General features: G+C 35.9%; 1 protein-coding gene across 5 annotated transcripts in view; it reads right to left on the bottom strand.

Moving 5' to 3' along the window:
- TCF12 (transcription factor 12) overlaps positions 1–13,597 on the bottom strand; it is a 392,538-nt gene that overhangs the window by 79,468 nt on the left and 299,473 nt on the right. For all 5 annotated transcript variants that reach the window (XM_004777303.3, XM_004777305.3, XM_004777304.3 and 2 more), the window contains 2 exons: positions 6,688–6,823; positions 2,071–2,123 (listed from right to left, as the gene is read on the bottom strand). In XM_004777303.3, the coding sequence (XP_004777360.1) occupies positions 2,071–2,123; positions 6,688–6,823 (189 nt within the window). The remainder of the gene's footprint in view (positions 1–2,070; positions 2,124–6,687; positions 6,824–13,597) is intronic.

Here is a 13,597-nt window from a genome sequence, read left to right as displayed (position 1 = left end):
TTTCAGCATCGTTTCTAAGTAGTGTATGTCAGATACGGATGTTAAATATAGAATTGAAAACACTGAATTCTATTCTGTTCTGAGTAAGGTAGTTAGTAACACAATATATAAGTAGGCTTGGCTTATGAAATTTCCTAATGGTTCTCAAAGAAATCAAAGCTCAGAATTCAGTGCCCTTCCCCCTTCTCTGTGGCTTGTCCTGACACAGAAGACTAGTAGAGGGAACTACCCCCAAGCAGTGAATGCTGTTATGATTAGAACTGGAGGGAATATTGGTTACCTCTTGTGTGTATACTCTTTCCAGGCTGTTCTATTTTGTCTGTTGTTTTAAACAAGAAAAAACTACGAAACACTGAAAATAGGTTGTTTCTTAAAATCAAGGTCAGGCTAAGAGAAATAGGATGAATTTTTCATTTATAAATCTTATTTTTTTTCACCTGTGTCGTTCTGCTAAGTACTATATATATAAATATGCAATTTAACCTTTATTACTTTCATAGAATTATGGCAATAAATTACAAGAAAATTGCAGTTACATATTTTAGCAGTTCCGTCAATTTTAAATATGATTTCTGTTAATCTAGCAGAAATCATCTGTTTTACTGTTGAACCACCTACCCCAGCACAGCACACAACTGTTAAAATGTAAATTGCCCAACTATTTTTAGCTGTTGTGGAAAAAAATTCCTGTCTTCGGGAATAATGATTTGAGGCATTGTGTTCATTTTGTTTATCAAGCAGCTATTCAGCCTCTAGTGGGCCCAAGTGCTTATGCAAGCAAAAGCTTTTAAGAATGCCTGCAGCTGCAATCCAACCTTCCAGGTAGGCTGCAGGTTCAGAGCACAGCTGCCCTAGGCTGCATAAAACTCAGATCCATCTGGAATTGGGTTTCAAAGAGGATTTCAAATTTGAGTTTTCATGTATCACATGGAAGAGAAGGCAGGGGAAGAACACCGGAGAGAAGGAAGGCAAACAACCAAAAAGATGCTATCTCTACTTCAGCCTTAATAAAAAATAAAAAGCTCAGACCCATGCTGCTCCTTCTAGATTACTACTTGCCAAGCCGGATATTCCATTCAGTGTATACTTCGATGAGCTGTGACTCATCCAGCAGCACCTGCGCCCATGTGTTAAGTACTGCCAAATAAAAGCCCAACATCCATTTACACAACAAAGAGATGTACCCTACAAGGCATGGGGCCTCAATCCAAAAGCCCCACTCCCCATTTGTTCTAAGCAAAGGGAAAGGAGAAAAAAAAATCTTCCCTTCTCACACCAGAGATTTTTAAAAATGTAGGTGGATTTTTGATGTAGGTTAATTTACAAATACTTTTACTCTTTAAAAGAATAAAGTATGTTTAATAGCACAAACACCCCTACAGCATTAGATTATCACGGCCATTAATGATTGTTCACCAAACCTTTCCAGCCTCCTTCATGAAAGCTCTTTATTCTCAAAGGATACATTTTTTGAGCAAAGGGGGATCAACAAACTAGTTGCTTGAAAGCTTTCCTGATGCTAGGCTGAAGTTAGGAAAGGCTTAATGAAGGCTTTAAAATCCACAAGGGCTTCACAATGAACATCTGACTCGGTGATTTATGCATATTAATAACTTCAGTCCTACTGAGGCAAGCTGAGCCGAACATGTCCTCCGAATCTTAATGTCTTTAGCTCCATTGGGATTATTACAAATGTAAATTTCTAAGATTCTCAGCTATTAATCTCTGTCTGTCCTCCTGTTCAGCAACATAATGACTAATTAAACATCAAAAGACCTGTACAGGAGATCTTCTTTGACAGCTACCGGCCTAGTCCTCTTCCCAAGAGAGGAATTCAAATGACAGGGACACGGAGTAACAGCATATGAGTAACCTACAAATTACTGCAGAGAAATCTGAAAACCTAACATTAAATGTGGATTTATCTCAATCAATGATTCCATTAAACAGTGAAGAGTTAATATGTAAAGTGTGCCTGCTGACGCCAATCGAATATATCCTTACAGCCAGCAAATATTGAATACCTGAAATCAGTTTCTTTACCACAAAGTCAAAAAAATGGGTACTTACTGAAGAAGGCAAACCAGGAGGCACCTTTCTGACTTTCTTTGCTTGCAAAGGATCTGCATTTGGAAAACAATAGTATTTCATCAGAATTTCTATTTTAAAAGGTCTGACTTCAACTGAACAGAAATTTTTTCCTTCCAGTGCCTTGTTTTCCAGTACTTAGGAAAAAGCAAGGGCATATAGGGATCGGGGCTTCGTTCTTTCTGACGGTTCCTGGGCAAAACAGTTCTCCTAATGAAGGGATATATTCTGAAATATGTATCAGGTAAGTTTAGGAAGATGAAAAGCAAACAAAGTAAAACAAGAAAGAAAATAACAAACCAATAAGCATGTGTGAAGGGAATTAATATTTCTTAAAAACTCTTTACTCCATACCAGGCACTTTACATCACATATCTCACTTTCACTTGCAGAGGGCATTTGGTACAACAGGTCACTTTAATAATAAAACTGCTAAACAGAGACACAAATTCAGTGTCCACATCACATGAAGAATTAGGTTTAAAAGCATACTAACCAGACTGAAAGCTAATGCTGTGCTACAATTTATTATGTTAAAAATTTGAAATAAAATTTAATCCATGAAAAATTATGCTTGTAATCATGTCAGAGAAATGCTACATAAACTATTAAAATACAGGCACTGTCATATACAATGTCATCTAGTATTCTGTAAGAACACTTACTGTTTACAATGTGTGGTTAAAACTGCAAATTCAGTACTAACTGTTGTGTGATTTGTCCATGGGTGTTTATATTATTCCAAAAATAACTAGAAAAAGTCTATTTCTTTATAAGATACAAACGAGAACCTATTTTCACAGATAACTAATCAGCTTTACTTGGTAGTTTAATTTTACTTATCTAAAATTTAAAATTTAAAACCTGTTCATCTTATTTACTGTAAAAAAAAAAAGGTGGTAAGCGCAGCTTTCCAATCTTTAACAAATAATGGATGAAATTCAGGATTTTTCAGAGGGTTTCGCTAGTAATAAGGCTGGCATAAAGTATACCATTTTGCAAACCATAAAAATGAGAATTAAACAAGCATATTTTCCTGTGTCATAAATTATACGACACAGTAAGACACACAGTTGTTTAAGAAAGAATTATATTCGTATTTTAAATTAGGACAGGGCATCTTTACAATAAGGCTGCAAAGCTAAAAAAGTAACTTTAGAAGTAGCATGTGGGAAATTTTATACATTAAAAAAGGGGCAAATCATTCATTCATTACTTTTTAAGTTACTATACCAAGAGGCAGCCTATATTTCCTTAAAAGAAAAGTGCCAAGATAAACAATATCTGGCACACTCTATACTTATAAATCTTAGAAGCAAATTTTTTATTCTTTGTGAGGCTTTTCTAGAACCTAACTCTTCGAAACTAACAAATACAGTATCCTTTGAGCAAAAGCCACACTCTATACCAAGAGAGTCAACTGAACTGCTCCTATCAGTTTGGAGCTCATCAATCTATTTTGGATTAATAACTAGCAAAAAATGTTTTATTTAGTTTAGGACAGTTTACACTGCCTATATAAATAGAAATGTTTCTTATCTTTCTTCCTTTCCTTTTTTTTTTTAGTTAGAGAGGAGGTGGGGAGGGGCAGAGGGAGAGGCAGAGAATCAAGCAGGCTCCACGTCCAGCATGAAGCTTGACATGGGGCTTGATCTCACAACCCTGAGATCATAGTCTGAGCCAAAATCAAGAGTCAGAAGCTTAACCACTCAGCCACCCAGGCACCTGGAAATGCTTATTTTATATCTTTATCTCCTCACTGGAGATTATTTTATATCTTATTTTATATCTTTATCTCCTCACTGCACAATTATGTACATAATGTTCTATTTAAAAACAATGAATTTGGGATTCACAGTTTACTTTTGAGGGGTTGCAAAGTCTAACAGTTTAGAGTAAGCTGGCTGGATTCAAATTTCAGCTCCTAATTTCAGCAGCAACAAATACAGTGGCTGTGTGAACTTGGGCAAGTTATTTTTAATCTCTTTGAGCTTCCGTTACATAAGATATAAAAAGGGAGTAACACCCCTTAGAGCTATTGTAGTAAAGATAATATGGAAAGATATTTGGGGCAGTGCCTGACAAGAGAGTGACAAGAAATTTTAGCCAATATTACTATGTTTATATTAAAATCTGTGGCAGAATATATATATATATGTATATATATATTTAATATTTTATTTATTTGACAGACGGAGATCACAAGTAGGCAGAGAAGCAGGCAGAGAGAGAGGAGGAAGCAGGCTCCCCGCTGAGCAGAGAGCCTGATGCGGGGCTCCATCCCAGGACCCTGAGATCATGACCTGAGCCGAAGGGGAGGCTTTAACTCACTGAGCCACCCAGGCGCTCCTGTGGCAAAATATTCTAATTTAGATAGCTAGATGCTGTTTTGCAGAATGCAGATTTCGTAAAGCATCTAAGCAGCTTGAGAAGATACTGAGGTGGGTAAAGATGATCTCTGAAGTCCTTTCAACTCTGAGATTTTATGAGTAACTACAATGCCAAGAAAGAGTGGCAGAGTGATAAATAACAATGAAGAATGGACTAACACTCCACTAAGTGGTATTCATACAGGAAATGAGTGGGCTTCCCTGCGTACCAAGTCTTGGCTAAGTTGCTAAGCTTCCTGGGTCTTGATTTTTCATCTGTAACACAGGTTAGTATTACAACCTCAGAGAACTTTTGTAAAGATATATACCTGGCATGAAGGAGATATGATCACTATCATAATCAAAATGAAAAAATGAAAATGAAGATACAAGTTTTAATTTCTGGAAAACTTGAGTTTTTATACCTCTACCCTAATTCCTAGTGAATCAATAACTCATTTTCTCCCTGAATTTTTAGTAATATTATATTGGTCCGTATTAGTGCTTTTTGACATAGTATATACTCACATAGCTTACTAACAAGATATTTCTCTAGTTACACTAACACAAGTAGATTTCAATGAGTGTTCCTACCCTAACTCATTTGGTGGGAAACAAAGGTGAAGATGGAGAAAAGATGCTTTACAATTTATCATTTCTTTAATAAACATTATACTGGTCTACATCTTCTGGGCTTACTTTATTACACATATTAAGTCACCCATAATGCTGAGAGGTGGACATATCTAGTCAGAGCTCTCTATGCAAACATGATTATCATTGCCCTTTCATATATTCAAGCATACTCTAGACCCAGGGACAAGGGCTATTTCACAAAAATCTAGTTTTCACAGAAGGTAGATATATAAATTGGTATTTGCAGAATAAATAACTATACATATTTTCTTTTTTTAAAAGATTTTATTTATTTACTTGACAGAGATTACAAGTAGGCAGAGAGGCAGGCAGTGAGAGGAGGAAGCAGACTCCCCACTGAGCGGAGAGCCCCACCCGATGCGGGGCTCCATCCCAGGACCCTGGAATCATGACCTGAGCTGAAGGCAGAGGCTTTAACCCACTGAGCCACCCAGGCACTCCGATGACATATTTTCTTTTAGTGGAATGTATTTATTTCAGAAGCTGGCCTATCCTCGATAGAATTATCCTGTATAACTTCAATTTTGTATAAAGGAAGATTCCTATGAAGGAATCACCAATAATTCTCACACTTAAAAACTGCTTGGATAAGGTGCCAGAGTGTACCTGAGGCTTGCTATAAACAGCAACACAAAACAAACTGGCCTGGTTAGGGTATGTATAAGGCGTAAAAGAAGGAAACTAAAGAAAATTAGGGTTCAAAACTTAATAGACACTGAGTTTCCTTTTGAGGTGATGCTTTGGAACGAGACAGAGATGATGGCTGCACAGCACTGTGAATATACTAAATTTCTTTTTTTTTTTTTTTAATTTTTTTTTTTAAGATTTTATTTATTTATTTGACAGACAGAGATCACAAGTAGGCAGAGAGGCAGGCAGAGAGAGAGGAGGAAGCAGGCTCCCTGCTGAGCAGAGAGCCCGATGTGGGACTCGATCCCAGGACCCTGAGATCATGACCTGAGCCGAAGGCAGCGGCTTAACCCACTGAGCCACCCAGGCGCCCGAATATACTAAATTTCACTGCATTGTATATTTTAATATGATTGATTTACCTCAAATTTTTAAAAAATGGGGAGTAGAAAACTTCAAATGCAAAAAACATTGATGTGGAGTCAAAAATTCTTAAATTTTATCTTGGATAAACCATCTACTAATTATACGAATATGTCCTCTTGAGCCTCATTTTATGTTAAATCTAGTTATTACACTCATTGACCAGCAGGGCTGTTGGACCTAAGAGATGACAAAGTATATAAAACCACACTGTTAACTGTTCAGCATTATATCAATCTCAGTCGAAAATAAGGTATTAATATTAGCCCATGGCATTTTTATTATTATAGGAAAAACCAGTCCCACTTTTCACTATTTAGTTCCTCTTATGATGACCAAACAAGAATATTAAATTGTTTATTAAATATCTGATACATTATTATATGCAAATTAGCCTTATTATCAATATCATATCTAAGAAACCAAATTCCTACTAAATAAAAGTGTAGCCAGCAGACTAAGAGTTTAAAAAACGAAAAGGAACATTTTTAAGAAAGGATTTGTTGTACAACATACTTACCAAGTGCTGTAGAATCATGGAGTGGTCTTCTCCTGGAACTTGAGGCAGAGAATGAGTAGTATGGTGTTCCAGGTTTTCCTGAAGAAGAGAGCTGTGCTGGGCTTCCAAGCCCCAGATCTTGTCTCAGGAGACTAGACTATAAAACAAAGCCAAGGAAAGAAGTTATCTTCCTACAGATACCAACCCAAACCTGAAAGTATTACCACTTCTGAGTTACTCCCAATGGTTATTCAGAGGATGCCAGTACCTTCAACCATGCCTTGAATTTAGATGCATCCGATAAAATACTTGAGTTCTAGGAGACCATTGGTTTAAACTTATATTTTCTTTCCCTATCTTCATGTTGCCTGCTTTCTAGTAAATATTCAGATCTATGCAATCTTAAGGTTGAAAGACACTTTAGTTACAATGTGGTCCACCTGTTAATCAAGAATATTTTTGAAAAATGTTCACCAAGTCTTTGCTTGAATGCTTTCATGACCATACCTGGCAGTCTATTCTGTTCTTTTTCCTTTTCTTTTTTCTTTTAGGATAGCTTTCATTATTTGAAGACTGCCAATATTGTCAAGACTAGCCATTCCTGTTTTCTTCAACTGTGTCTCATGGCATGGGACTGAATGAAATCCTCATCATTTCTGACATAAGACCTCTGGATTTATTTTCAGTTTCTAAAAGTGTCGTGTGAAACAGAATGGATAACAATGCCCCAGATGTGGCCTGATTAGTGCAGAGTCATTTAAATAACTGCATTTAAATAACCCATTTGTGCTAGCTCGTATTAAAAGTTTAGGAGTGATATCACATGTTGTTACTCTTTACTGCATATCTTGCTATCAAATCCTGTCCCATCCAACAGTTTCCTTGTTCAGTTGTGTTTTTTGTCCCAAGTGCAACAGTTAACATTTACCTGATAAAATTAATTTTCTTACATTTTATCCATAATATTCATTTCTGCTTTTTTTAGATTCTAAGTCTGTCAACTGCTGCATTTACTAGTCTTTCTAGTATTGGGGCATAAAAAATGGGATTAAAAAAAGACATCAGGATGACAAGGCTGAGGAGATCCCTATGCTATGCTATATGCTACAGTGACATGAAACTTTGTTAAGTGCGTCACTGAAATCCAGAGATTCAGCAGCCCTGACCTACTAAACCAGTGACCCTAACATAAAGCAAATGAAGTCAATTTGGCAGAATTTGGTTCCAACTTTCTAGTAGCAGACAGAAAAAGGCCTCAACTGGAAAGGGTGCTGGATACAGTTGAGAGAATGCTCTCATGTGAAAAGAGCTGTGATCCCTCTAATAGACTATCCTCCTACCCCAAATTTAATACCTGCCGTATTTTTAGTAGTTGTCCTTTTAGCCACTGATTAGCACAGAGGTACTGCTTTGGTCAGAAAAAATCAGAACTTTGTAATAGTGGTCATAGTAGCCCAGTTCCTGCTTCCATTCTAATAATCAAGGAAAACTCTCTTTCAGTTTATCACATATTTAATGATTTCAAGTATTTTTTGTTTTGTTTCAGCTTAAAAAAATTCAGCTGGAACGCGCATAGCATACAATTAACCATTGCAAAGTTTCCACTCAGTGACATCTGGTGCATTCACAATGTTACATGACCATCACCATCTAGTTATAGAACATTTTTATCACCTCCAAAGGAAACCCTATTGCCATTAATCAGTTACTTCCATTCTTCCCCTCCTCTAGCCTTTGCAACAACTAATTTCCTATCTCTATCAATTCACCCATTCTGAATATTTCATATAATTTGGAACCATACGGGACCCTCTTTCACCTCACGTTTTTTGAAGTGCATCCTCACTGTAGTTTTTATTAGTACTTCATTCCTCATTAGGGCTGAATAATATTCCATTGTATAAACATACTATAATCTGTTTATCCATTCATGCATTGATGGGACATTTTAGTTGTTTCTAGCTTTAGACTACTGGGCATAGTGTTGCCATGAATATCGTGTATGGGTATTTGTCAGAGTACCTGTTTTCAATTCTTATGGGAGATACTCAAGAGCAGAATTGCTGGGTCATATGACAATTTAAGGAACTTCCAAACTGTTTTTCACCATGGCAGTGTCACTTTACATTCCCCCCAGCAATGTATGAGGATTCTAATTACATCCTTACCAACACCTGTTACTTGCTCTTTTTTTTACTCCTTCTTTTCTCAATTATAGCCATCTTTATGGGCATGAAGTAGTATCTTATTGTGGTTTGATTCCCATTTCCCTAATGATTAATGATGTTAAATATTCCTTCATGGGCCTGATGACCTTTTGTATATCTTCCTTAGAAAAGTATCAGTTCAAGTCCTTTGACCATTGCATTTTTGAATTGGGTTGTAGTTCTACTGTAATATTATACTGTAAGAATTCTTATATATTATGTTTTGAAAACTAGACATTTATTAGATATATGATTTGCATGTCCCATTTTATAGGTTGTCTTTTCACTTTGTTAAAAAAAAGATTTTATTTATTTGAAAGGGGGAGAGAGAGCATGCGTGCATACAGGCAGGGGGAGCAGCAGAGGGAGAGGGAGAAGCAGACTCGCTGCTGGCAGGGAGCCTGATGCAGGACTCCATCTGAGGACCCTGGGACCATGACTTGAGCTGAAGGCAGGTGCTTAACTGACTGAGCCACCTAGGTATCCTGGTCTTTTCACCTCTTAACATCCCTGAATAAACACAAGTTTTTAATTTTGATAAAGTCTAACTTACATTATTTTTTTTCTTTGTTGTGCTTTTGGTGTCATATCTAAGCATCCACTGCCAAAGTCAAGGTAATGAAGATCTATCCCTATATTTTCTTCTAAAAATATATAGTTTTAACTCATACATAGATCACTGACGCACTTTGAATTAATTTTTGTATATGGTAGAAGGTATGGGGCCAACTTCATTCGTTTGAAAGTGTATATCCAGTTATGCTAGCACCATTTGTTAAAAAGAACAGTATTTCCTTACTCAGTGCTCTTGGTACCCTTTGCTGAAAATCAATTGCTCATAGATACTTGGGTTTATTTCTGGACTCTCAATCTTATCCTATTTGTCTGTATGTCTGCCTTATGCCAGCTCCATAGTGTAGGTTTGTAATAAGTTTTGAAATTGAAAAGACTACATACTTCAACTTTACTCTTCTTTTTCAATACTGTTTTGGCTATTTGGGCTTCTTTGAAATTACACATAACTTTGAGAACCAGCTTTTCCATTTATAAAAAAGATACCACTGGAATTTTGATAGGGATTGCACTTTGAGGAGTTTTGTCATCTTAACATCATTAAGTCTTCGACCAATGAATACTGAATATTTTTCTATTTACTTAGGTATTCTTTAATTTCTTTCAGCAGTGCTTTGTAGTTTCCTTTATATAAGACTTGTAGTTAAATTTATTCCTAGGTATTTTATTCTTTTTGGATGCTAAATGGAGTTGGTGACTTAATTTTATTTTTGATTTGTTCATTATTAGTGTATAGAATAGAACTATTTTTTGTGTGTTGATCATGAATCTTGCAACTATGGTAAATTCATTATTAGCTCAAATAGCTTCTTTTTTAGTTTTTAATTTTAATTTTTACTTTTTTTTTTAAAGGTTTTATTTATTTATTTATTTGACAGAGACAGAGAGAGAGAGACAGTGAGAGAGGGAACACAAGTCAGGAGAAAGGGAGCGGTAGAAGGCTCCCCACTGAGCAAGGAGCCCGATGTGGGATTTGATGCCAGGACCCTAGCGTCATGACCTGAGCTGAAGCCACACACTTAACTGACTTGAGCTACTCAGGGATCCCTAGACGTCCTTGTCTTTTTTTTTTTTAAGATTTTATTTATTTGACAGATGGAGATCACAAGTAGGCAGAGGCAGGCAGAGAGAGAAGAAGGGAAGCAGGCTTCCCGCTGAGCAGAGAGCCCGATGCAGGACTCGATCCCAGAACCCTGGGATTATGACCTGAGCCGAAGGCAGAGGCTTTAACCCACTGAGCCACTGAGGCGCCCCCCCTTGTCTTGTTCTTAATCCTCTACACCAAACATGGGACTCAAAGTCACAATTCTGAGAAAAAAAGTTACATGTTCTACTGACTGAGATAGCCAGATGACCCATCTTGTTCACAATCTTAGTGGGAAAGGCTTTCATACTTTTACCATTAGGCATGATATCAGCTACAGGTTTTTCATAAATGACCTTTATCGAGTAGAAAAAGTTCCCTCCTAGTCCTAATTTGTTAAGTGTTTTTATCATGAAAGGATATCGGATTTTTTCAGATGCTTTTTCTTCACTGATTGAGATGATCAAATGATTTCCCCCCCTTCATTCTGTTAATAAATTACAATGATCACTTCTCATATGTTGAACTATCCTTGCAGTCTTTTTTGTTTTTGTTTTTTAAAGATTTTTATTTATTTGACAGACAGAGATCACGAGTAGGCAGAGAGGCAGGCAGAGAGAGATGGGGAAGCAGGCTCCCTGGCAAGCAGAGAGCCCGATATGGGGCTCGATCCCAGGACCCTGGGATCACGACCTGAGCCGAAGTCAGAGGCTTTAACTTACTGAACCACCCAGGTGCACCTACACTTGCATTCTTGAGATAAAACCTACTTGGATCATGGTGTATATTCCTTTTAATATGCTGTTAGATTTAGCTTGCTCTTTGGTAAAGGATTTTTACATTAATATACAAAAAAAGATATAGACCTGTAGTTTCCTTTTCCCTGGGATATCTGTCTGGCTTTATCCAGGGTAACGCTGGCTTCATAGAATAAGTGTTTATTTAAGAAGGATGGGTGTTAATTCTTTAAATGACTGGCAGAATTCATTATTGAAGTCATTTGGTCCTAGGCTTCTCTTTTTCGAAAGAATTTTTATTACTGATTCAATCTCTTGTTTTATCTCTGTTTAGATTTTTTATCTCCTCTTGAGTCAGTTTTCATAGGGTGTATATTTCCAGGACTTTGTCCATTTCATCTGGGTTGTCTAATTTATTAGCATACAGTTATTCATAGCATTCATTTATAATTCTTTTTATTTTTGTAAGGCTGGTAGGAATACTCCCTATTTTCATTTCTTATTTTAGTGATTTGACTTTTTTTTCTTAGTCAATGTAATTAGGTTTGACAGTTTTTGATCTTTTCAAAGAACCAACTTTTGATTTTTTGATTCTGTTATTTTTTATTCTCCATTTTTAAAATTTCTGTTCTAATCTTTATTATTCCCATCCTTCTGCTGGCTTTAGGTTTAGTTTACTCTTCTTTTTTTAGGTTCTTATGTTATGAAGTTAGGTTATTGGTTTGAGATCTTTTCTAATGCAGGTATTTACAACTATAAATTTTCCTCTGATCACTCCTTTCACTGCATCTAATGTTTTGCTATCCTTTCCAGTAATTTTCATTTGATTTTTCAGTTTGTTTAAAAAAGCCTATTCAGCAATGCTGAAGCACACATGAGATAATCAATTACTAAACCAAAGATCATTACATCTTTCAGAAATGTTTATAATCAAGAAAATTTTTTCAGACTCATCAAAAGGTAAATTATTCTTTGAAGAGTTGGTATCTTCCTTTATAAAGGAGAAAAGTGAGGAAAAGAAAATTTCAAACACCAGAAAATAAATATGTGTACATGAAAAGACTACATAATATCAATATAATTATTTAGTGTTTATTGCATAAATTCCAACAGATCAGAATTTATGATATGAGGCTCAACAGACTGGAAAGGAAGGTGTGATTATCAGACATAAAGGAGAAACAGTCCCTCTTATGATAATAATCTCCAGAAGAAATGCTGAAATTGAGAAAATATATGTAACACAGTTTTATTTCTATTTCTATAAGAAACCATTAGAAGTGACTCTCCTGATTATGTTACTCATGTGAGGTGAATGGCATTTTATATACTGTTTCCAGTAATCATCAAATCTCCAACACATTACACTGAGATTTCCATGGTCACACCTGTTTTGTCTTTCTTTTGTCATGCTGGGCACATTCAACATACCTAAAATAGCAATCAGAATATGGCTTATAGTATGCTAGATGGAACATATTATTACTAACACGTTTAAGGTCAGGGGTCATGTACCTTGAAATTTTCCTCTAAATATCACTGATCTTTTATTAAAATGTTCCCTCCTCAGTGTAAAACTTACTTTCAGGATGGCATGCTTTGAGGCACCTGCTATATATATTATATCATGTACATTTTCATGTAGAAGGAACAAAAGAACTTGGGTCATTTTACAAAATTAAACAAATTCAGACAGGAGATGGGCATATAAGATGATGATTTACAATAGGGGTCAATTTCAAGGCCTACAGGTCAAATTGTACCTGGTTTTGAAAATACTTCTATTAGAACACAGTCTCACCCACTCATTTATGTATTGGCTATGACTGTTTTCATGCTACCATGGGAAGAGGTTAGTAGTTGCAATGGAGACTGTATGGTTAGCAAAGCTTAAAATATTTACTATCTGGACCTTTTTGGAAGATGTTTATTGACCCACCAAATGCTTTGGTGGAGGGACAAAGACTAAGTATGTAGAATGGTGAAGAACTCTTAAGTTTTAAGATAAAGACAGAGAAACTTTCAGATGAGTAAAATGTAGCCAGTGAATTACTTTTTCAAAGAAGTAAAATATAGTTATAATAAAGTCTGAAAGAGGCATAAAATAATCTAAATGGTGAATAGGGAAATACATTTCTTATATTCCTAATATTCCTAAAAGTAGGCAGAATATCTACAAAAACTGTGATGTCCTAAAAATAGCATGGGCTTTGGAATTAGCTACCCTGAGTTCCAATCCTGACTGTATGATTCTGGTTAAATTATCTAACATTAATGCATTAGTTTCCTTTTGTATAATGGACATATTAATAATTTGCTCACATGGTTGT

Source organism: Mustela putorius, unplaced genomic scaffold, assembly GCF_011764305.1.
Source record: "Mustela putorius furo isolate JIRA1106 unplaced genomic scaffold, ASM1176430v1.1 tig00003896_pilon_pilon_pilon, whole genome shotgun sequence".
Classification (NCBI taxonomy): Eukaryota; Metazoa; Chordata; class Mammalia; order Carnivora; family Mustelidae; genus Mustela; species Mustela putorius.
The sequence above is the reverse complement of the archived record's forward strand: the minus strand, read 5'-3'. Positions and strand labels throughout refer to the sequence as shown.